Source organism: Nymphaea colorata, chromosome 1, assembly GCF_008831285.2.
Source record: "Nymphaea colorata isolate Beijing-Zhang1983 chromosome 1, ASM883128v2, whole genome shotgun sequence".
NCBI lineage: Eukaryota > Viridiplantae > Streptophyta > Magnoliopsida > Nymphaeales > Nymphaeaceae > Nymphaea > Nymphaea colorata.
In genome coordinates, this window is record NC_045138.2 from 7,567,260 (window position 1) to 7,591,568 (window position 24,309).

Sequence of the window (24,309 nt, forward strand, 5' to 3'; positions counted from 1 at the left end):
CTCATATTCGCTTTTCCATATATCTATACAGTCAGATTTGAACTCATATTTGAATTTTTCAGTTGCACAAAATTGTTTATCATATCTGAATCAGATATCTAAATTCATTATCTAAACGGAATCAGATACATTCAAATCTGATCCGAATTTTTAATCGGATGTCCAATTTTTCTCATATCTTATTTTTTATATAGTTCTAATCGGAGGTCAAGTTCTTTTTCATTTTTTTTATACGGTTTTTTGAGATGTGGAATCCAAATCTGATTGGTTGACACCTAATATGAGTTAAAAGTTCTCGAAGAACAACCTCTGGTCTTTAGCTGTCACCAGGAACGGTTCAGCTTTTACCACGCAGTGTGTGAATTCCACATCCATTTGGCACAACGATTGCACACTATGTGATCAGTAAAGCAATTCCAATGGCATCCACGGCTACCATCTCATTTTTTCTGACGATCATGAAAACGTCAAACACTTGCGTCCAACTTCTTGAGTGCAAGGAATCAGTCACCCAGTCGGAACTTGACTGACTGGTCGTCGAAGGATCAACAAGGAGACTTCCCTAATTCTTAACAATATAAATAAGAATTGGGTCGGCTACCAAAGAGAATAAATTAATTTTTTTTCATTTGATGTCCCCTAAGCAACAAGCTCGTCTTGAGCCAAACATAACGAACTTCCTCTCCATACATGAATGCTCACAGGGCATAATTGTGCAGGTCTTATAATGTTCCCGAGAGGATGGAGGTAGCAGCAGGACAGTCCATACCTACCAAGACCTCTCCAAGCAACTAATTCACTTCTCAATGAATTTCAAGAAATTGAAATGCATTATGTGAAATCAACCACCATATGACAACATCACGAGGTACAAACGCCTTTGGACATGGAGACAAATCTTTTGGGCCCAACCTATTAAAGAAAAAAAAAATTGGGGGATTTTTTCATTTTTCAGAAGTTGAGATATGTTAACAAGCCTTGCCCTTGCATGACAGGACACCGCGAGCAAGCTCAGCACCTCATTTCCATATCATACAAACGAAATACCCAGCAAGAATTTCTCTGGTTTGCTACTGTGTTTATACGCAGCTTTCATGGATGTAAAACATATTGTTAGGGATACAAAACGATTCGATCATGAAGGTGTTACAGCTTCAGTGTCGCGTGATGACCCCCCAAGGTCTTCGGCATGAACAGGAAGAAAATGCCTGTGGTGAAAGCTAAAAGTATCCTCCATTTTCTGTTTCTAATGGTATCTACAGGTCAAATGAAACCACTGTCAGTCTTCAGCTGCTTTTCTGCATCTCACAAATCAAAAATAACGTGAGCATCACTTCATCCTTGTGGTACATGACCGAATGAAATCCCCCTAGAGTAGAAAGCAAAACCAGCCACCGTTTTAGGCTTACCAGTTATAATATGGTCTGTGCGAGCAGGTCTTCTAATTCATCAATGATAGCTGCATAACAAAAGAAAAATTGATCCTGACAACAAAAAGTAAGACAACCAGTATCAGCAAAATCAATGCCCAAGAGTAAAGCAAGCTTCCAAAAGAGTCAAGCTACGGAAGAATAACATAATTCTTTTCAAAATAAAAAATATAAGATACAGCAATATCCTTCTTTCCATTCAATATTACATCCCTATAAAACCTAGATAGAGGATATACGGACTGAGTTAGAAATTCAGAACACCATCCACAGAATGCATATGCAAATGGGCGACGTAGATTATGAGCACTGACACCACATAACCAAAGATGCTGTAATAACCCCCTATAAAAACAGACCCATCTGCCTGATATGATGCATCCAGACCAGCCCTACAGCTTTGGTCCTTACCAAGAAGGTTATGAACCAAGATGACTAGTGGTACAAGACCAAACTTATAAGAGCTCTCTAAAGTTCTCGATCTCAATAATATAGGATTATTGTTAGTCCTCCCAAATAATGTGCTACAAGTACAGCTGCATCATATTTCAAAAAAACTTGCATGCAGGTGCGGCATTATATGTATATGTATGTGTGTGTGTGTGTGTGTAGATATATATATAGAGAGAGAGAGAGTCTGTTTGCCATCACTCATTCACAGTTGCACCAAAGCACCTGGTTTGCACCCACACCAAGTGCACACCCAACTGTGTTATGGTAGTTGAAGCACCCATATGACATAGATGACCACTCGTAGTTTTAACCTTAGACCTGTCAAAATAAAATCTTGCACATCCAAAAGATTCCTCCATGGTTTTTCTCGCACAGAACAGAGAAGGTTATGAACCAAGATAGCTAGTGGTACAAGACCAAACTTATAAGAACTCTCTAAAGTTCTCAATCTCAATAATATAGGACTATTGTTAGTCCTCCCAAATAATGTGTTACAGGTACAGCTGCATCATATTTAAAAAAAACTTGTGTGCAGGTGCGACATTATGTGTGTGTGTGTGTGTGTGTGTGTGTGTGTGTATATAGAGTATGTTTGCCATCACTCGTTGACAGTTACACCAGAAAGCACCTGGTTTGCACCCACATCAAGTGCACATCCAATTGGGGTATGGTAGTTTACTCGAAGCACCCATATGACATAGATGACCACTTGTGACCTAGACCTGTAAAAATTAAAATTTTGCCCATCCAAAAGATTCCTCCATGGTTTTTCTTGCAGAGAACAAAGAAAAGAAGGAAGACTTGCCCTCCATAAATTTTGGAAGCACGTCAACAGTAAGCTAACGACTTCATCAAAATTTCAAATATTTATGGTCTATTCAAAAGATATTTACCCTATCATCTAATCCTTCAGGCGGCTATCAATCAATCAGGGGGTTTTTTCATAAAAATTGTTGTAAAGAATCAATTCAACCTTCAAAAGCTACAATGGATGCCAATCCCTATTCATCTGCGGCGGACACTTCTCAGCATGTCATTCTTCATTTTGCAACCACAAACGTGTTTCAAGCATTGCCACAAATATCGTTCTTAGAAAAATCTCTGCAAGTTTTTTCTCGGGTATTTATCGACAAAGTTGTTGTTCTTCGAACAATCTCGACAAAATCTCAGTAACCTTTAAAAATTTTTAAAAACAATAAAAACAACAAAAAACCTTAAAAATCAAAAAAATAAAAAATTATTAAAACCTCAGGAAAAGAACATGATAAAATTTCAGGATTTTCATTTTTGGTGATTTTTTCCTTTTTTCGTTTTATTTGATTTTCTTGTAAGTATCGCTAGATTTTAGAAAATATCACGATATCTCTGATACTACGTTTTCAAGTAATAAACTATCAACTTTACATTTTTGTCTAAACCATGATTGTGCAGCGCATGAGCGGTTACAATAGAAAAAAGGCTCTAACACTAACAACATTGGAAGAAGTAAAAATGAATTTGGACAATCCGTCTCATTCTTAATCCAAAATAAATGGTGATGTAAGAGTATCGCCAATGAGATGAGTAGTCCATTTACATGCCTAAAAAACAGAGTTTGTCGTTGTAAGCAGTGAAAAATATTAAATTCCATCCAAACATACTGTCAAAAAACAAAAAAAAAATTCTAGGAAAAGCAAGTAGGTAAAAGAAAGTTTCACCAAATGCACAAAGAAAAGACAGAACGATAGATGATGGTTATTTTAATCTAGGTGAAGTAACAATCTGATGAGAGTTAGAGCTACAGAAACTCTCTTCACACGTGGAACACATTTAGCCTAAGGACTCACTAAAATATTTTCCATGTTTTAGAAGCCAAACAGATATTCATAACAAAGCCCATAAAAGCAAATTTTTACTATTGAACACATATTTACCATGCTGTTAACAGGTTACTGTTTTACCCCATGAAAAAGGTATGCAGCATACACTTGTAATATTTCAAAAAAAAAACAAAAAAAATCTTAAATAAAAAAGCCCAAAATCGGTATAAATATTGTTCAAGTGTACTCTTCAAAATAGACCACAGCAATGAACCATCTAATCCAGAAATTGCACTGAAGCACCTACTTGGACTAGTTATAAACCTGTATGCAGGTGAAAAATTCAACCAATTGGGCAAACTGGAAGCAGATTGATGTGCGCCTAACGATTACTAATCTAGTGATGAAGTAAAAAAATAATTTAATGGACACTCAATTCATTTGAGTGTCTTTGTGTGGATGTATCCTTTTGCAAACAAGAAGCCCCAGTTGACTTCTTGCAGAAATGAATAATTTAGTGGATCAGACACATTAACAAGACAATATTAAGTTACTAACCAGGATGAAACTCAAGTATGCACCTCTCACAAACAACTCGGAGAACACACTGAGAAAAGAATAGTTCACGTAAGCTTTTACCTTTGTCTGGACCATTCCAATTCGCTGTGATCTGAGCCCAATGATTGTTTTATCAAGATCAACGGCTGACATGTCACCAGTTAGTATTCTTTGGACTGTGTGAAGGATGGTACAGAATGCACCGGTCCTTCCTATACCAGCACTGGGTAAACAAGTCAAATGAAAAAAGGTTTAGGTTTGTATGCAAGTAACCGATAGCACCTATGAAAGATAAAAACCAGCATCTTCCAGTTACGACGCAAAATTAAACCTGCAATGCACAACCAAAGGGCCCAGTTCTGCTGGAAGATGATAAAGCCTCTTCAGAATATCACGAACAGCTCGAGTATCAACAGGCACTCCATGATCAGGCCAATCAGGATACTGCAAATGTAGTACAGGCAGCGGCGCAGCATTTGACTGCAAAGAATGGAACAAAAGAAAGAAACAGGCTACATGTCATTAGCGAACAAGTTATCTTACACATCAACGAATTCACAGTGCAGAATTTGTATGAGCATATGTGGAAGCCAGATGTGTCCACTTTGCATAAGTTATTCAAATAGAAAAGAAAATCAAATTTAAAGTAAAGGAAAGAGATACCAGGCAAGTTGTCCACAAGACTACCAAGAAAAAAATAATAGTTAGACAAGTACTAAATAAATGAAAAGTTAACTCAAAAAACATGACAATGAAAAATAATTGCAAAACACTTAAAAAATTGAACAATCTTTGACGGGAAAAGGAACATGAGTCTTTTTGCTTTCAATGACAAGAGGAAAACAGTAATATAGGAAAGAGACAGAAGTCTCTCACCTTTCATTATATAAATAGCAAGTCTTTAGGGCTACTCAAAGAGTGACAAATTCCTTTTCAGAAAACACTCACTAGTCACTAGTATAAGATCCTCTCACACTAACACAACAAACAAATGCATGTAGAACACTAGATAAAGACTACCACCAATCCTGACTTTCTTGGTCTATCACCCTTCTCTGAATAAATGTGAAATTAATAAGGAGAAGTGATGAGAGAGAGACAAAGAAGTCAGTTGTTAGAATTGTGAAACATCGGGTCTAATTTAACCATATATACAAAATGGAGCAGCTGCACCCAGTGCCTACACTCATTTGAAATAGCTCACTCCCCTTGTTCCCCTTGCCTCTCACCTCTTGATTATTGACCTCCATGTAGCGCAACACTAAGGAAGTATCACATATCTTCATATGCTTTGTGGTGACACAAATCTTCCCAAATTGCCTAGAACCTTCCTCAGGATGGAAATAGTCACCACACTTCACCACCTGCAAAACAAAAGTAGTTAAAACAACAAAAGATCAACCATCCAGACTCTCAATAACAAAACCACAAGTATCTTAATCACCCCTAAAAGGAACATTTATTTTTCACATTCTTAGAAGGAACATTTTCTCTCTCTACATATGAAGGTTGATCAGGATAATATTTTCACATCCAAGGTCAATTGTAGCTTAAGTTTCTAGACACTTTCCGCAATGGTCATGATGCATTAAGCATTAAAAAAAAAAACTACAATATCAATGAAACTCAAACCAACTCTTATCAGTTATTAGGACAGAAAATGAAGTACCTTGTAATTATCAACCAGTCGAGTGAGCATAACAACCACAGGGGCGTGGCACTGGTTTACCATTTCCCAGAAATCCTCAACAGTTTCTGGTAAAGGACCTTGTGTAGCTATAAAGCAAGAAAGGTTCCCACCAGTTGCAGGCTGCATGGCAAGTCATAGAAGTAGTCAAAAGAAATAGGCAGATCAAAAGTCATATTGCATTGAGAGGAACAATATACTCTGAGCTAGATGTAACTGGTACAATGCTAGCCAAAGAGAAGAAATATATAAATATATACCCTGATGAAGCTTGCATTGATATATCCATTTCCCATCAACTTGTTATCCTTACTTGAGTCAAGAACAACTCTTGAATCATCAACTGGAACAAGCAAATACCAGTCAATCACATCCACAGAAGGATCATCAAAAGACATAGAAAGAAAAAATCTAATGATACCCAGCCAAGGAAATTTGCTATCTTGCTGGTTGCAAAAATGCTATAAGCCTATAATCTTCTCACATGGTAAAACATCTATATAACGGTTTTTTTCTGAATTGGCAATTTCAAGAGCAACCTTGCATCTCCTCTGCATCTCACTCTTTCTCAACCTGCTAGCCTATAAAAGGACATCATCAGAAGAAAGTAGGTAAATTATTCACTATTGAAACCTTTACGAAATAAATATAGGATCTCCTTCCACCATTTATCTAATCATCAAACACTTTTCCTATAGACTGTCAGTCCAAGACAGAAATACATGCATGATCTGTATGAAAAGATAAACACATGTGAGAAGCGAAGAACTAAGATACCAATGGTTGTCACAATTTTAGAACCTAAATCACATGGGTGGGAGTACAAGTGCGGATTCAGGTACAGCAGTATGGTTTCAGACATCGCAAATTTGAAAATATAGATGCAGAGTATAGTTTGAGGCTAAGTCACATGGGGTACCTGGGAAACAGTGGACTACCAGTATGGCAATGTAACCATACATGGGTATGGGTATGGTGACACACCTGGGTATGATTTATTCATTAACTATTCACATTTTTATCTTTTGTGCAAATTCTGCTATGTTCTTATATTTCTGAGCTACATATGAACTACGAAAATAGCATAATTTGAGATACAAACATAATTTTGTTTATGTCGTGACTTGTAAAAGATATTAAGCCACATAAATCTTCTAATAGTAGCTTCATCAGCAGCTTCATTTTGTATGATGATTATATTGCTGGGCCAAGTGCTATTATATATTGTTTAGCAACTTATGGTCTACCTCACACGGGTATGTCTATTTGGGTGAGGTACCAGTGCCGACACAGGTACGGGTATCAGTATAGGTACACCCCTAGAAATGGTCAGACCTGTGTCCGCAATGATGTAAAAGGCGTATCGTAATGTGTATCGGTCGGGCCGACCTATACACTGTATCGTCACGTAGCGTAGCATATAGTAAATTAATGTTTTAATTCATAAAAATTTAAAAAAAATAGAAAAATTAGAAAATAATGGTAAAATAAGGAAAAGCAAAGAAAGTTTAGGAAAAAATGTCTTCTATTACTCTATATAAAAAAACTCATCACATCATTCATAAGCCATATATATTAACAACACATTTAGAAATTACAAATAAGAAATTCATAATAACATAATAAGCGTCCATCACAACTTTAATGTTTAAACTTTAAAGTGTTTTAGATTACATTACAAGTTCACAACATATAATATATCATGATTATCATCACTCAAGATCTAATTGTCCCCATGGGGCCATGAGTAAACCTTCTTCTCCACCAGCGAGTTCTCCCCTAAATCAATGATTTATCACATAAATGGGCTTTTTTTTTAGGAAAACTAGTAAAACTCCCCCCTCTCACAACTTTTAGACATGTTTAGAAAGATGAAGCGAGAGATTCTTTTGTAAAAAAAAAAATACAAAATTTCATTTTATCCCCGCTATCGTATGATACAGGAGCGTATCGGCTGTATCGTAAGATATGACCCTCGTATCACATGATACGTGCAATACGCATACGAGTGTATCGTGTAGGCATATGGTATATGTATAAAAACCTATATGATACGAATCGCATGATACGGGCCCGTATCGTGCGATACGGATGACACTGGTCTGAATGACAAGTGGAAAACTTGCTCTAGAGGCAAAAAATAATCTTACCTGAAAAACCTGGGGGAAGGTAGGTTTTTCAGGCCCTTCATGAAAACCAGGTTTTAGCAAAACACAGTTTCAATGTCATCCAAACATTCTTAAAATAGTGTTTTGGGGCAAAAACAGGATTTCTCCCAAAACCTAGTTTTAGGTTGTCAGCCAAACACCCCCTAGATGTTAATGACTCTAAAAGCAGAATGAAATCAAAATTAGATCAAAGTTGATCCAAACTTGCGTACTTTTTAGATCAAAGCTGATCCAAACTATTTAATGTTACTTAATTTGGTAACCCCTTTGGGTATGGGTACGATAACACGGGTATGTGCATCTTATTGAAGTACCCATGTGACTTAGATATATACATGTGTGTGTGTGTGCGCGCACATGTTCTCGTACCTAAATTTTTCGAAGGTGCTCTTCACCCATACCTATGTGAGATAGTTTACGGCCGTCAATGAGATGTGGAAAAATTTGTAAAGCATAGTAAGCATCATATGCTACTAAGAATCTTATAGTTTATATGAAGTCATGTAGCAACTTAGAAGTGAATTGCAAGAAAGCACATAAGGGTTTCTAATTATGCGTACTACAACTATTTGACTTGGATCTTGTACCTTATCAAGATCATTGTGCCGTTTTTTTTTCTCTTCTTTTTTTTCCTTGCTTATCGATGTTAGAGTTAATTTAGTTAGATGCCAAATTTCTTCCATTGGTCAAAAAGAATTCCTAAAATAAGATCAATATTCAAATTTTTAAAATTCACCATTCTTGATGTCAGCAAATAATCAGTCAGCTACAACATTTCATATAGATGTGAAACACATGCAATGGAACTGAGTTAGGCATGAAAGTCATTGGCATTTCAAATGCAAGTGAAGGACCATCATGAGGGCCTACTTAAGATAAGCAAACTCCCATTTGGGTGCTTACAATTTTCTGAAATTACATGTAAACTAGGGGGAAATTTTGAGGAATCTACGCGCTCAACAAAACTCCATTGTAATTGTTTTTCATTCCCAAATATTTACTTTTCTCCTTTTCCATCCCAGTCCAAGCTCCAATATTCAAATAATAAGTTCAACAAAGCTATAGAATTACTACTCTAAAGAGTCTAAAGTCTAAACATTGTTTTCTTGAGTCATGTTCAAACTTTGAAACCAAAACTAGAAATCAATAAGTTTCATGCAACAAACTGAGTATCTTTATCATTTTAAAAGCTGTTATACATGAAGAGCAGCAGCACCCCAATACAAAGAGCAGACAACAAAGACAATAATCTCTAGGAAAGGGACGAAACCTTAACCTATGAAATAACTTAAGATAGTAAAGTACAGATTTGCCCTCACTTACTGAGTTACAATAGTAAATAAGATTGAAGCAAGTTATAGTAAAGAGAACCGAAATAGTCTTTGGCTAACAAAAGCATAAAAGTGGATCACAGGCCAGATGCAATGTTTTTTCTTTCTTTCCATCTACTGAGAGAAACCATCTTGTTCGAGGGATCCCAGTAGGGGCTGCAGGGTAACATGTTGACCAAGGATTGCTTCAGCCATAGCAGTGTAAAGCTCCTTGGGCTTCCTCACTGAGCTTCCTCCTTGTATGCTGAAGAAAGTTTTACGATTGACCTTGCTGCGTCATTACTGTTATTATGTTAACAGCTCAACCTAACTGTTAGAGATAACTCTAAAAGCTATAATAAGTAGCACAAGATTTTACCAGTGAGAATAGCATAATCTTCACTTATCTTCCCTATAAGCTCTTTATGGATATCCCTTACTTCATAAAGAAATTCAAATATAATGTCGTCAAGGGAAAAAAAAGAGATTGTCACAACTCATAATTAAACCTTCACATAATTTATTTTGCTCGGTAGTGGAAACATAAGTCCTAATTAAAAAGAATCAAATTATGCCAACAACATCTGCATAATTTCATTTTTTAGCAGCTCCCGGTAGCCAAAGCAAAACTTACTTCCAAGCCCATCTATATTACAGTAAAACAAACATGAAAAAGGAACTAGAAAAATGTGCTGATATAAATGAATATATGGTGAAGACACCACATGAAACATATATGTGAAACTATTGTTCCTGATAATATACAGACGTGTGTAAAGTTTAGAAGTTTGGTAAGGACGCACCAAGCGATCTCAAAGGTCAAAAGAAAAGAATTGTTCCAAAACCTACATAGATGCAAATAATATAATCACTTTCTTTACTCTAATTAGGTATAGTCAACATTACAACAGGAATTATGGAACGATTTAATATATTTCATTGCGTGGCATTGAGCGAAAGTTGAAAAGCATGGAAGATGGGTACATATTTCTTCTTTAGATGGCACGATTGCCTGGAGAACGAATCTTCTACTAGAAACTTAAGGCCAGTTGACAATTTGGACCTTAAAATACTCGTAGTAAGCCCCCACCTCAATAAACCGTGCACTTTCAAGATCCTGGACTCTCATAAACAAGCACAAAACCGGAATACGGTGTTAGGGGCTTATGTTCGAAAAGAATAATTTCTACAGAACGCCTAACCACTATTGTCATCTATCCTTACCACAGGAAACTCATTTCTTGAACCAGCTTATCTTATACCAGTTATAAGACCCTCTTACCATAAACAAAACTCAGTTTCCAGCCTCTTCTCATTCCACGAACTAACATTACCTCCAGAAAAGTGAAAAGTAAAAATAGAAATAAAAGCAAAATATGCAGTTAACATAAGTATGAATCCAACAACCTAATTCTCCTATTTAATACCATTATATCGCTACATTAATCAACAGTGCAGACACAGAAACTGTTCATCCTTCATCCATTATTACCGGTCATTGATCGAATGAAAAAAAAAAACACGTACAGACATCAATTCATCCGGAGAAAAATAAAAAGGCGAAAAGAAGAAAGTTTTAGAAGGCAAAAAACCTCAGAAACGGGCACACGATCAATAAAGAAAACCCTAAGAGAGTGCTCCCTAACAGGGAAGAAGAACAGTGAGTTTCGGTTGATGACCTGAAGGGCGTCAAACTCCTGATGGAGCCTTTCCTGTGAACGGACCTTGCTCCTGAGAAGCTGAAGGGCTTGGGAGCAGTATCGGACCTGCTCGGAGTTGAGGCGGAATTCCGGCGTGTCGCCGTACGCCTGCAGCAAGATGGAGTCCCTTGTTACGCAAGCAGAGGAGGAATTCCTAGCCGTAGAGGCAGCCATGGCCGACCGCCGGGTGCGGACGGTGTTCCCCGTCTTCGCCGGAAATTCTTCCGCCCGATTAGAGAGAGCCTCCGCCGTCCGATTCAAAGAACTGTGGCAAGCATGCCATCATTTGAAACAGGGAGGTCTTTAAGGGACTGCGGGTGGCTACTCGTTCACACCAAGGTTAATCCAAAAATCAAGCCCCAGTTGCATTTTCTGCCATTTGTCCAGAAAAAAAGGAGACAAGCGATGCTTAAATACCATATGAATGTAATGCTCTCACAATACCTGAAAATGCAAAGAATAAAATATATTAACCAAGAAAATGTAAAAATTAATATGTATATACAGGAAATGCATATATTAGCGCTCATCAAGTGTCACTGAAAAAATTTAACGGAAAAAACTATATCAACATTGATCTTCAATAGCGTTCCCCAAGTGTCACTGAAATCATTTAGTGGGGAAAACAATGCATCACAACAAATGAAAGTAAAGTCAGTGATTCCCTTTAGTAGCATTGTTTGCATATGCCACAGACCTTCTATGGCAAAGACAACGCGTGTCAGTACTGAAAGCCTTTTAGTGACACGCAAAATATATCATTATATATTTTTATTGGCTGCCAAAGGATGTCATTGAAGTAGTTTTCATTGGTGCTTCTATACCGCTTTGTATGGTTGGTATAAAAAAAAATTGAGTGAACAGTTTGTTCTCACATTTTGGAAGAACGAAAAATAAAATTATGCTCTTTCTTGAACTATCTCCAACTATGGTACCAAGTGTGGAGCGGGGAATTTTTTTTCTAGAAAGAGCCATTATATAATTTCTAAAATTATTGCATGGTTCAAATTAATAGTAAATTTTTTATTTTTCTAAAACTCAGGGGGCATAAAATGCAATAATTGTAAAAGTGTTTAGGCGCACGCATCAGTGGTTCTAGTGACTATCAGTTGTAGAGGTTTTATATTCACCTTCTTATATATGGAATGGGTTCATCAACCAATAAATTTGAGATTGATTGTGCCAAGAAAACCTGAATTGGAAACAACTCAGGTGTTTTCCCTTATGTTTGAAAGGAGTAGTTTTCCATTAAAAGGATGAGCTGAGAAAAACTTATGCATGATCCATTGCTTCACAATGCTTTCTAAGAGGTTGTCTCTCCTTATATTCAAAAGCCCCTTTGTTTAAGCTCAACTATTGCACAGAAATATTTGTATTTTGGTGGCTTTTTGTTTAATATAGTTTTTGTTTAATGTTTCAATGCTGAATGTACGTGTTGAAATGTGGTAACTCTTCTATATTTGATAGGCTTCTCTGCAAGGCAAATTTTTTTGTAAGGTCATTTATATAATTTTTGTGGGTTTGCCCTGATTCCCATATTTAAGAGGGGCAATTCCTTGTATTCTTTGATCTTTTGTGTGATAATGAGAAAAACTTTGACCAGTTGTGGATAAAGGGGAGTTGTGGATAAAGGGGAATCTTGTCTTTAAAGGGCCGTTTGATGCACAGGGAAGAATTTAATGTGGTAAATTTTTTTGAAAAAAAAAAAACATGATGAAATTTAACCCTCTTTCGATTTGAGGTCATGTTTGATTCACTGGAAGAATTTAACCTGTTAATTTTAACTCTGTTTGATGCACAATGAAGAATTTAACCATGTTTGATGCACATGATAGATGATTTAGGAGACTTTTTTTTGTATGACAACATTGGTAAATTTAAAAGTTTTTTGTGACAATTCTTGCACATGTTATGTACATGTTTAGGAAGTTGCTGATTTTGATCCTTGGAACGTGTGTACAAGATATTTGCTGGTTATAAGTGCCATTGAGACATAACAACAAACGTTTTCCCTTGGCCTAAAAAAGGAACGGTGTAGTAGATTTATACCCAATCAAGCACATTTAAAAGCCACGGTCTGGAAATTTCCAAGAGTCGTATATCATAATTTAATTCCATTAAAGATCATGTCGGAAATTATAGCTAGAATCACCATATCCACTATGCTAGACTGTTACACTCAAAATGGCTACTCACATAAGGAAAGATCTGACAATAAGAACGCCAACAAACAATAGGGTAAGGCCGAACCCAAATGTATCCCACATTGCCAGATCCTCGACACAAGGACAAAAAACACATCTCCCAATTCTTATGCCATAGTGCATTGATATTGCATAATATTATTACATACATGCAGGAAAACGCAGCAACAAGTATCTTCCACGGCAAGAGAACAAAAGCTTGTGGTGAACGCTAATGTTCTTCTCATGCCACTAGAACTTTACAGATGGTATATGATTTCTTTCCTATTCTACACTACATCTGTTCAGTTCATTAACTGCTTGCTGCAAAGAATGGCTGATATCACCAAGTCCCCAAGCCAATGATATATGTGGCCGATGATTCTGCATAAATCAACTTGGAAGTCAAGTTTATGACTAATATGTGGAAATACAAAATTGCAGTTGCAGAATGGTATGAGAAAGCAGACAAATTTTCTCTATAATGGGAACAAATTTTAGAATGAATACCTTCGTTCAAGGGCTTGCTCATCTTATTCTAATAAACCAATAATTCAGGTTTATGCTTCAGAAAGCTACATCAAGATACTCTGTCTTTTGACAAGTGGTTACACCACCCAATGAATCTAAGTGAACCGGTTCAAATGTTTTTTCAATGTAGTAGGATTAAGTTCAATCAAGATGACTGATTTCATTTTATCTATTACTAATTTATTCAGAAGTAATGTCCTTGGTGACAGATTTATTCAGAAGTAATGTCGAGCAACGGCGAAGCATGTCTTGTTACCTATTACTAATTCATCTGACCTTCGTGACTGATTTATTCAGAAGTAATGTCGAGCATTTTCTCTATTATGCAGGAAAACAGAATATACAAATGATCTTAAATCAGCCAAGTCCTATGAGATTGAAGCAAAATGAAGACAGAACACAGAGATTTTCCTCATAACAGAAACAAGCAAAAGGATAGTTGACAGGCGGAGCAAGAGAGAAACCTGTGGCGTGAGTGGGATTTTTGGGCGTTTTTGAAAGGGACACAACGACAGCACGAGAGATACCTGTGGCGATGGTGAACCGGCTGTTTAATGCTCAACTGCGAGGGAGGAGGAGACCGTGAGGGGAAAATGGGCGAGAGAGGGAAAAATCGAGAGCAAGAGAGAAAGACATCAGCAAGAGCAACAGCGAAACACAGAAAAAAACTTTGGGCGTTTACAGGAAACCCTTACATGTGGCGATTACGAACGATAGACCAGTGGAGGAGCAACGACTGTGGCGTTGGCGAACTGGCGGTGTGGCGATGGCGATGGTGGGAGCTCTGGCCCTTTCTCTCTACTGCATCCCTTTTCTCTGCCGGTGAGGACGACGGCGACAGCGGAGCGGCGACGGTGCGACAGTGAGAAGGCGACAGGGTCGAGCGAGGATGAGCTGCGGGCGGAGGGAGGAAATGAGGGGGAAGGGGGAGATGTCGAGCGCGGGGGGAGAGGGTGTCGAGTGGGTGGAATTCACCCCGTTTGATGCAATTTTTGTCGGGCAGGTGAAAAAAACGGTATTTCAACCGGGCAATCAAACGCTCCTTAAGGTAGTGTTTGATGCTGGAAATTTGAAATTGAAAATATATTTTTGAAAATGTATTTCATAAAAAAATGGAATGAGAAAAAATTTTCTAGATTGTCATCATGTGTGTGTGATGAATGAGAAATAACTTTTCAGAAATTTATTACTTAGTTTGATGAAATAGAAATATATTTCTAGATTTAGGAGAAGAAGGGAGCAAGAAAGGAAGAAGTGAGGGGGATGCAGAGGTAAAAGGGAAGGAGGGAGGAGGAAGAGAGGCAGAAGAAAAAGAGAAGAAGGGAGGTGGAAAAACGGAGCGAGGGAGGAAGAAGGGAGGCGGAGGAAGGAGGGAAGAGGAAGAAGAGAGGCAGAGGAAGAAGGGAATGAGGGAGGAGGAATTGAGGAAGAAGGGAGGCGGAGAAAGAAGGGAACGAGGGAGGACGAAGAAGGGAGCGAGGGAGGAGGAGGAAAAAGGGAAGGAGGGAGGAAGAAGGGAAGGAGGGAGGAGATAGATTGGAGGTAGAGAAAGAAGGGAGGCGGAGAGCGAGGGAGGAAGCGTAAGGGTCAAAAAAAAATTTTTCCGGCTCTCAGTTGGAAAAATTTTTCTAGAAATATATTTCAGTTTTCAGCTCCGATAGTCCAAAATTTTTTTCTAGAGCATCAAACGTGCCCTTAAGGAAACCCATTGAACGTTGAAAGGATTATTGCCATTCTCCTTAGTTTCCTCAATAATCTTGATTCCTGTATGTAAAGTTCACCAAACATTCATATTCATCATGTATTATATATATCCTTGTAAAGCAAAGAGAAAGAAAATAGAGGAAATCAAAGGGACTGCTGCTCTGGTGTTCTTAGTGGATGTAGGTTTATGAACCAAACCACTTAAAATCTGTGTTTCAATTCTTCCTTCTCCACTTCTCTCCCACTTCAACATAAGCATTTCTTGTAAATCCTTCCTTTAATAAATTAATGGAGGCATAACCTCCAGCAGCATTGTTGTGGGGAACGCATAGTAATATAAAACGGTGATATTGCTGAAAATCACAAGTGTTCACAATTCCTAACATGTCATGATTTAATGAGTGATTGGTAGAAGCCAGACCAATAGATCGGAGACAAAAACCAGACCTCTTAAATATGATATTTAAGGTGTTTTTTTTTTCTTTTGAAATTTAAGCTTACCAATATGATCTTAAGGATAGGTTGATGCAAAATATATATTAAGTTGATCATTTTTTGGGTTTTAATAAACCACCAAAAACGAATGGCACCCATAACATCAATATTTTTTAAATAGAGAAATCAACATTTTTCAAAAAAACAACTTGATTCAAAGCATGTTTTATATCAAAATAGTTTTTATAAATATATAGGATGTTTATGTTTCATCTAAAATAATTTTTTAGCAAAAATTCGAAGGGTCAATTTCTCTGATTTAACTATAACCCCTTTTCATTTAAGTTGACCTTGTGTGCTTAATACTAAAGGAAATTCTATTACAACCCTATTAAACTTATTGTTTTTTTGATATACTTTAATTCCAGGTATCATAGATTTCCTATTGATACAAAGGAAAAAATTGTGACTTAAGTTGAAAACTTTTGCACATAAATCCAGGCAGAGCCAGAAAATTTTGGTTAAGAGGTATTAAGAAGGACCTTCAAGATCTTATTGAAATAAATGAGAAAAATGATCCTGAAGTATTAATTTAAAAATAAGCATTTTCGGGTCAGTGTGGGCAATTTCCCATGCAATGTCCACATCTGCTTCCTCCCCAGCATAAAACTGACTGGATGCATAACTTTTAGAAACTTTGTACACTTGATGTCTCTCAAGCAAAAATACACTTCTGCTATGAGGAAAAACGATAATGAAACATCTATGTTGTACTGTAATATAAACACCATTTACATAAACGAAATTGAAAAAGAAAAAGAAAATAAAGAGCTCATTACATCCATCTGTAATAGAATGAACAAATGAAAAAGCTTTTGCACATGCCCGTTCTATTTTTGTATGATACAATTTAGACGTTTGAGAAAGATTTATGTTCCTAAAAACATTTACATCCGTGAATGTGAAGTTTTTTCTAATGAAATTTTTCTTTGTTAGAATGATCTATAGAACTTTTAGACAAAAGTTTAATGCATTTTTGCTTGATATGTATCCTGATATAAACATCCTTGTGCTTTTTGGGGATTTCTACACCATGAAGGGCCCAGCAGACGTGGTCGTTCCCCTAATGCATGTTCTTGTAAAGATTTTATCAAATTTTTTAATAATGGCCGTCCGAAAATTATAAATGGTCCAATATGTTCATACACTTGGTCTAATAACAGATTGGAAGAAGAAAATATTAGATGCTGACTTGACTGGCGATTGTTAATAACAGAAGTGCATTTTTTTCGAAAAAAAACGTGGAAAATTAAATGGCCGTTTAAAACTTGAAAAACGAGTTTTAAAAAAAAAAAGTTAAAAACGACGGTTTTTCAGTGTTTTAATGTTAAACAGTTTTATTTTTTCATTTTTTATTTTTTATTTGTTGCAAATCTACTTTTCTTTTGATGTTTGTGTTATTAGTTTCTCACTTACCCCCATTTTTAGTTTTTTTTTTATAATTTTCAAAAATTTACTGTATTTTCCCTTTTTTTATTTTCTTAAGCTCATCTCACCATTTAAAACTTCGAGACGTTATTTGTAACTATGCATTCACGGATGTAAATGTTAATACTATGTGGTGGCATAATGTGAACATGAAGTTTTCATTAAGAGTAATCTTCGCAAAGACAATATCTGATCACCGTGCCCTTCTCTTACATATTAATGAGAGGTTTTGTGGCCGTGGTGGTAAATCTCAATTTAGATTTTTGAGCTGCTGGATGATGGGGGATGACCATGAACAGATGATTAAAGATTGTTGGGCAGCTTGGGCCAGTGGTTGTAGCATGATGAGAGTTATAAAAAAGTTGGAATATGTTCCCCGCTCTCTCTCATGGTGGAACTCTTAACATTTTTTTTGTAAATCCCATACAATCTGCTTTGAAACAGCAATTGACCACCTACCAATCTGTAATACCATATACCAATCTGTAATACAGTTTTGAGGATCCCCATGAGTGACTGGTAGATGTCAGACCACCTAGGTAAGAGATAAAAATAGACCTCTTAAATTCAGTGTTAAAAATTGTTTTAAACAATATATGAACCTTCTAATGTGTTTATAAACTTTAATTTTACATAAATCAGACTTTAGTTCAAATCATTTATTTTTAATTGATCTTTGCACTGTCAAAATTTTCTCATTATAAGAGCTGCTCATTTTTATTATTAAAAAACATTATTTACGCAAAAATATGACCTACTTAGTTAATGTATGTTTCTTGCCAAATCACTTTTATGATCATATTTATCAGATTAGGTTGCACTATATATTAATAATTAATTTTAATAAGTTTGGTTTTTGTCCCTTAATCGCTTAGTTTTTACCAACTTTTCTATATTATATTATATATTATATTATACTATACTACAGTGTATATACATATATAAAAAATATCATAGAAGCCGAACGGAGGAGATTGGGAGAGGAATGATTCAGTCACAGGGCTGCTGCAACCTTCAACTTGACTCTTCCTTAGGTAGTGTTTGATGGCTGGTAATTTGAAATTGGAAATATATTTCATGGAAAAATGGAATGAGAAAACTTTTTTTGGATTCTCATTTGATGTGTGTGTGATGACTAAGAAAATAATTTTCAAAAATTTATTTCTTAGTTTTATGAAATAGAAATATATTTTCAGGTTTAGGAGAAGAAGGGAGCGAGGAAGGAAGAAGTGAGCTGGATGAAGAAGGGAAGGAGGGAGGAAGAAGGGAGTGAGGGAGGAGGAAGAAGGGAGCGAGGGAGGAAGGAGGGAGGATGGAGGAGGGAGGAGGAAGAAGGGCAGGAGGGAGGAGGAAGAAGAGAGCGAGGGAGGAAAAAAGGAAGCGGAGGAAAAAGGGAAGGAGGGAGGAGGAAAAGGGAGCGAGGGAGGAAGAAGAGAAGGAGGGAGGAGGAAGGGAGGAAGAAGAGAGGCGGAGGAAAAAGGGAAGGAGAGAGGAGGAATAAGGGAGGCGGAGGAGGGAGGGAGGAGGAAAAAGGGAGCGAAGGAGGAAGAATGAAGGCGGAGGAAAAAGGGAAGGAGTGTGGAGGAAGAAGGGAGGCAGAGGAAGAAGGGAAGAGGGAGGAGGAAGGGACGAAGAAGGGAGGCGGAGGAAAAAAGGAAGGAGGGAGGAGGAAGAAGGGAGCGAGGGAGGAGGAGGAAAAAGGGAAGGAGTGAAGGAGGAGGAGGAAAAATGGAAGGAGGGAGGAGGAAAAATGGAAGGAGGGAGGAGGTGGAGGAAGAAGGGAGGCAGAGAGCGAGGGAAGAAGCGTAATGGTCAAAATAAAATTTCGGAAAAAATTTTTCCAGCACTCAGTTGGAAAAATTTTTCTGGATATATATTTCCGTTTTCAGCTCCAACAGTCAAAAATTTGTTTCCTTGTCTGACAAAGCGGAAAAGTTTTTAAAAGTTTGAAATAAATTTTTTGTGCTACAGTAGATTTCTAGGGGTGCCCTTAAGGAAACATGTAGAAATTTGTGTGAAGAATGAAATCAGTAAAGAAAATAATGTTTTTAACCTCGTGAACAACAAAGCTAATAAGACTACTGAAAACTTTTTGTAGGGCGCTATTTATTTTTTTTATTTTATATTTTTATGGGAGCCAAATTAAAACGTTAGAAAATATTTACATGTAATTTTCTTTTTAAGATAGGAACGTGGCACACCTAGCTCACCTAACAGCTGATAAGCAGCCAGTCCTTGATGGGATTAAGTTTTGTATGTCATCCGCATGTACACAACGTGTGCATGATGGGGTAGACCCTATTACCATTATACTTATTCATTCTAACATTGCTGATAACAGCATGAGATAGTGAGTATGAGATAATGAGTATGAGATAATGAGTATAAGATAGCAACGCTTCCAGTTAGAGGTGTATATTAGTCATAATAATTTGCATATGTGGCAATCATTTGGTCAGAGCGTTATCGAATCCCAAAACCTTACTTTTTTGGATTCTTTTTTGTTCTTACATAATAACTTCACTTTTTCTATTAACCAATCGCATTTTTTATCATGATTATATTGGAGGACAAAAGAATCGTGCACGTCCGTGCCATATATGTCTGGCTTCCGTCCATGTTCAAGTTATAAAAACACCAACCTCTTGCTCCTTCTGATGGACCTAAGGGATGAGAGAGAAGCCTGGCGGTTTTATAACTTCTCTTAAAAAAAAAAAAAAAACAAAACATACATAGCTTTATGACATCTCAATTTCTTGAATGTAAGACTATTTTCATGCAAATTTTCACTTTAGAATATCCTGTTCAATCAACTAAGCCCTCCAATCAAAATCGTATGGTTGGAGATACGTTTAGTGTGAACACAGGTTACTTTTGTTTACAGGAGGAGGGGAGCCTAACTCCCAGCAACTCTTCATTGGAACTACAACGTTTATAGTGTGAACACATGTTACTATTGTAGCTGTCATTTACTAATAGAGGCATCTCAAAGATCGATATAGAAGTGTCAAATAGTTTCAAAATTACGACTATAGTAAGACGATAAAAATTACAAAATGGGGACACACAAAGTTTGAGGAAATAACAGACCACCACTCAACTTAATTTTAAAGGTTAACAAAATCGCACATTCAACGTTCGACAGAAATTCTTAATGAGTTGCCTACAACCAACAAACGTTCATTGATGATATAAATGGTAAAAAAATAAAAAATATCACAGACAACGAACATTAATTTATGACATAAAATGATTAAATATCTGTCATGAAAAACCACTTCTCCCATGGAAGACGAAAGAAGTTTTTTTAAAGAAAAATATGTTTGGCATTATATATCAAAAATTAACATTTTCCATTTACTGATGGCTATTTGAGTATTTCTCACTAAAGTTGATGATATATTTGTAATTTGCTTTTAAAGCTGATAAGATTATTTTTCATTTGCCCAAATGTTACTATGTCAGGTGCCTCTCATAATATATCTTTGGGTAAAATTTGGTGTCAAACATTAATTGAAAAAACATGTAAAATTTCTTTGTAAACTATTGATGATGTATATTTAGCATTGTTTGCGGCATTATCCAAAACAACTTGTGCAACTCTAGCATTATAACTAGCTAAAGTTTTAATGAACTTAATAAAGTTATTTTGATTCAATGAACATGAACTTTCATCATGGCCGTTAAAAGCACAAACTCGAAATGCTAACCAACTAACTGTATTTAGAGATGCCTTCAACCTCAAGCTGTTGTTTCGACATCCTTCTCGGCCAGATGGGTTTTTAGCAAGATTATATCAATGTAGTGGTAAGCTTCTTTAAGATGACAAAATTTGTTAAAAAACTCAATAGAGCAAACATAGTCCTCATTCCGAAGCACGATGGCGCCCGAAGAGTCCAAGATATCTGGTCCGTTGCCCTTTGCAAAAATCTTTATAAAATCATCACCAAATTGATGCCCGTTTCTGATAATCCTCGATAGTGAGATAGTGCATTCACTTGGGAATCTTCATATCACCATCTTCTTGTTTGAAAGTAAACATTGCAAAGGCTTTTGATAAACTGAAGTGGAGGTTCCTACGCAATGCTTTACTCAAGCTTGGGTTTGCATCTCAGTGGGTTTACAAGATTATGACATGTGCATCTATAGCCTCTGCTGCTGTCTCTATAAATGGTCAAATTGGCAATTTCAGTGCCGAGGCTGAATATAGGGCAATGGCGACTACCTCAAACGAGCTCATTTGGATCAAATCACACATCCAAGAACTTGGATTTGTTATCAAGTCTCCCATTCCAATGCAGTGTAACAATCAAGCTGCAATTCATATAGCTGCAAATTTAGTTTTTCACGAACGTACCAAACACATAGAAATTGATTGTCATTATGTATGTGAAAAGGTTAAAAAAGGAGAGATTGAAACTCCATATACTAGAAGCACAGAGCAGTTGAACGATGGGTATATTAAAGGACTTCCTACAAAGCAATTTGATGATATTAAAAGCAAGTGGGGCTGTTTGAATCTCTACGCCCCACTTGAAGGGGAGTGTTGAAAGCAATCGTTTCAGCCAGCACAGCATACTCAATGGCTCCTCTCAATCTTGCCTTCTGAAACCCATTGAACGTTCGAAGGATTACTGCCATTCTCATTAGTTTCCTCAATAATCTTAATTCCTGTATGTAAAGTTCACCAAATGTTCATATTCATCATGTATTATATATGTCCTTGTAAAGCAAAGAAAAAAACAAAGAGAAAGAAAATAGAGGAAATCAAAGGGACTGCTGCTCTGGTGTTCTTTGTGGATCTAGGTCTATGAACCAAACCACGTAAAATCTGTGTTTCAATTCTTCGTTCTCCTCTTCTCTCCCATTTCAACATAAACATTTCTTGTAAATCCTTCCTTTAATAAATTGATGGATGTTTATGTATAAATATATAGGATGCTTATGTTTCATCTAAAATAATTATTTAGCAAAAATTTGAAGGGTCAATTTCTTTGATTTAACTATAACCCCTTTTCATTTAAGTTGACCTTGTGTGCTTAATACTTTAGTGATATCGGTAGGTCAATGACGAAATTTGATTACTAATTCAGAAACGAATCCATTTAGTCAAATCTAATAAAGAAAAATGGACAAAAAAAAATTCTATTCTGATTCAAATTTGGTATATGGTTCGAGTATTTGACTTCTAATTCACGTTATAAATATGGTAATGGCGGCAGTCCATTATGTGTAAACATCGGATATTGCTCCCGTTGAATTTGGATATGGTTTAAAAAACTTATGTCTAACTTCAAACCTGATTAAGGATGTTCCGATCAAATGGAATTTGATAAATTTTGAATCCAACACATGTTTGAAACTTGAAACCTCTATTTCCTCGCTCAAAGGAAAAATTAGAAAGGTACAACCCATATTTGAAACTATAATAAAATATTGGCCCTTAATAAGAATTTCCCAAAAATGAAGTTTTTGCTATTTAGGAGTTCTGTCTGGTAGTGTGGAAGCCTCTCCTTTTTCTTCTTGTTCTTGGGGTCTAGAGCTGTTTGTGGACCTGGTTGGGGAATGAGACAACCATCAGTTATAATGTCACTCATCCATCATTGTAGTCCTCTTGTCCACGAGAATTGGATTGACGACCGAATTTTAACCAATCTACCAGTTCAACCAACTAAGCTACGTCCCTCAAAGAAATCCTTTTTTTTTTGTGTATGTGAAAAGAAGAAAGCATTGTATGGGCCATGTAGAACTCTGGCTAAAATATCAAGTAAAAAATATGACGCGTAAAAAAAAGTAATATGACATAACCACAGACTAAAAATTTGAAGATGTACTTTCTTTCAATTTTTCTATTGCTGAATTGGTTAAGGGTTTTTAAAATATATATTATAATCCTTCCCAAGATTGAAGCTAAATTTCCCCAATCACCATGGTATAAAAGTAAAGTGATCATTATCTATTAGTTGTCCTTTAGCCTTTTTTTTTAATTAACAAAACTACTTGTTATATTAAGTTCATACTAGGCCTTTTGTTCAACTCAACTTAGCCATAAAGGAAATTGTATTACAACCCTATTAAACTTATTATTCTTTTGATATCCTTTAGTTCCAGGTATCATAGATTTCCTATTGATACAAAGGAAAAAATTGTGACTTAAGTTGAAAACATTTGCACATAAATCCAGGCACAGGCACAGCCAGAAAATTTTGGTTAAGAGGTATTAAGAAGGACCTTCAAGATCTTATTGAATATAAATGAGAAAAATGATCCTGAAGTATTAATTTAAAAAGAAGCATTTTCGAGTCAGTGTGGGCAATTTCCCATGCAATGTCCACATCTGCTTCCTCCCCTGCATAAAACTGACTGGATGCATAACTTTTAGAAACTTTGTACACTTGATGTCTCTCAAGCAAAAATACACTTCTGCTATGAGGAAAAACGATAATGAAACATCTATGTTGTACTGTAATATAAACACCATTTACATAAACGAAATTGAAAAAGAAAAAGAAAATAAAGAGCTCATTACATCCATCTGTAATAGAATGAACAAATGAAAAAGCTTTTGCACATGCCCGTTCTATTTTTGTATGATACAATTTAGACGTTTGAGAAAGATTTATGTTCCTAAAAACATTTACATCCGTGAATGTGAAGTTTTTTCTAATGGATTTTTCTTTGTTAGAATCATCTATAAAACTTTTAGACAAAAGTTTAACGCATTTTTGCTTGATACGTAGCCTGATATAAACATCCTTGTGCTTTAATTAGGGATTTCTACACCATGAAGGGCCAGCAGACGTGGTCGTTCCCCTAATGCATGTTCTTGTAAAGATTTTATCAAATTTTTTAATAATGGCCGT

At 36.2% G+C, this 24,309-nt stretch overlaps 1 protein-coding gene and 1 long non-coding RNA gene across 3 annotated transcripts; both read right to left on the bottom strand.

The window, feature by feature from the left end:
- Positions 1–915: 915 nt before the first annotated feature.
- LOC116256861 (protein-tyrosine-phosphatase PTP1-like) lies at positions 916–11,405 on the bottom strand. Of its 2 annotated transcripts, none has more exons than XM_031633399.2 (9): positions 11,085–11,405; positions 6,412–6,508; positions 6,188–6,270; positions 5,910–6,050; positions 5,470–5,604; positions 4,572–4,720; positions 4,322–4,463; positions 1,410–1,484; positions 916–1,256 (listed from the first exon to the last, which is right to left on the bottom strand). In XM_031633399.2, exons 1-8 carry the CDS (start codon positions 11,277–11,279, stop codon positions 1,413–1,415), a joined length of 1,014 nt encoding a protein of 337 aa, XP_031489259.1. In that variant the 5' UTR covers positions 11,280–11,405; the 3' UTR covers positions 916–1,256; positions 1,410–1,412. The 2 variants fall into 2 exon arrangements, with proteins under 2 accessions (XP_031489259.1, XP_031489252.1); XM_031633392.2 differs by having other exon boundaries at positions 916–1,298.
- A 1,797-nt stretch (positions 11,406–13,202) lies between these two features.
- On the bottom strand, positions 13,203–15,328 carry LOC116267871 (uncharacterized). The gene is made up of 3 exons (XR_004175686.2): positions 14,515–15,328; positions 14,284–14,381; positions 13,203–13,672 (listed from the first exon to the last, which is right to left on the bottom strand). It is a non-coding gene; the product is annotated as an uncharacterized LOC116267871 (long non-coding RNA).
- Positions 15,329–24,309: the final 8,981 nt, after the last annotated feature.

What these genes read in the sequence shown, in the direction of transcription:
- LOC116256861 (XM_031633399.2), bottom strand. Translation starts at nt 11,279, where the DNA reads ATGGCTGCCTCTACGGCTAGGAATTCCTCCTCTGCTTGCGTAACAAGG. An exon ending in AGGAGTTTGACGCCCTTCAG is followed by an intron (nt 6,509 to 11,084) that starts GTCATCAACCGA and finishes GTCCTTTTATAG; the next exon opens with GCTAGCAGGTTGAGAAAGAG. An exon ending in TTATATAGATGTTTTACCAT is followed by an intron (nt 6,271 to 6,411) that starts GTGAGAAGATTA and finishes TGCTTGTTCCAG; the next exon opens with TTGATGATTCAAGAGTTGTT.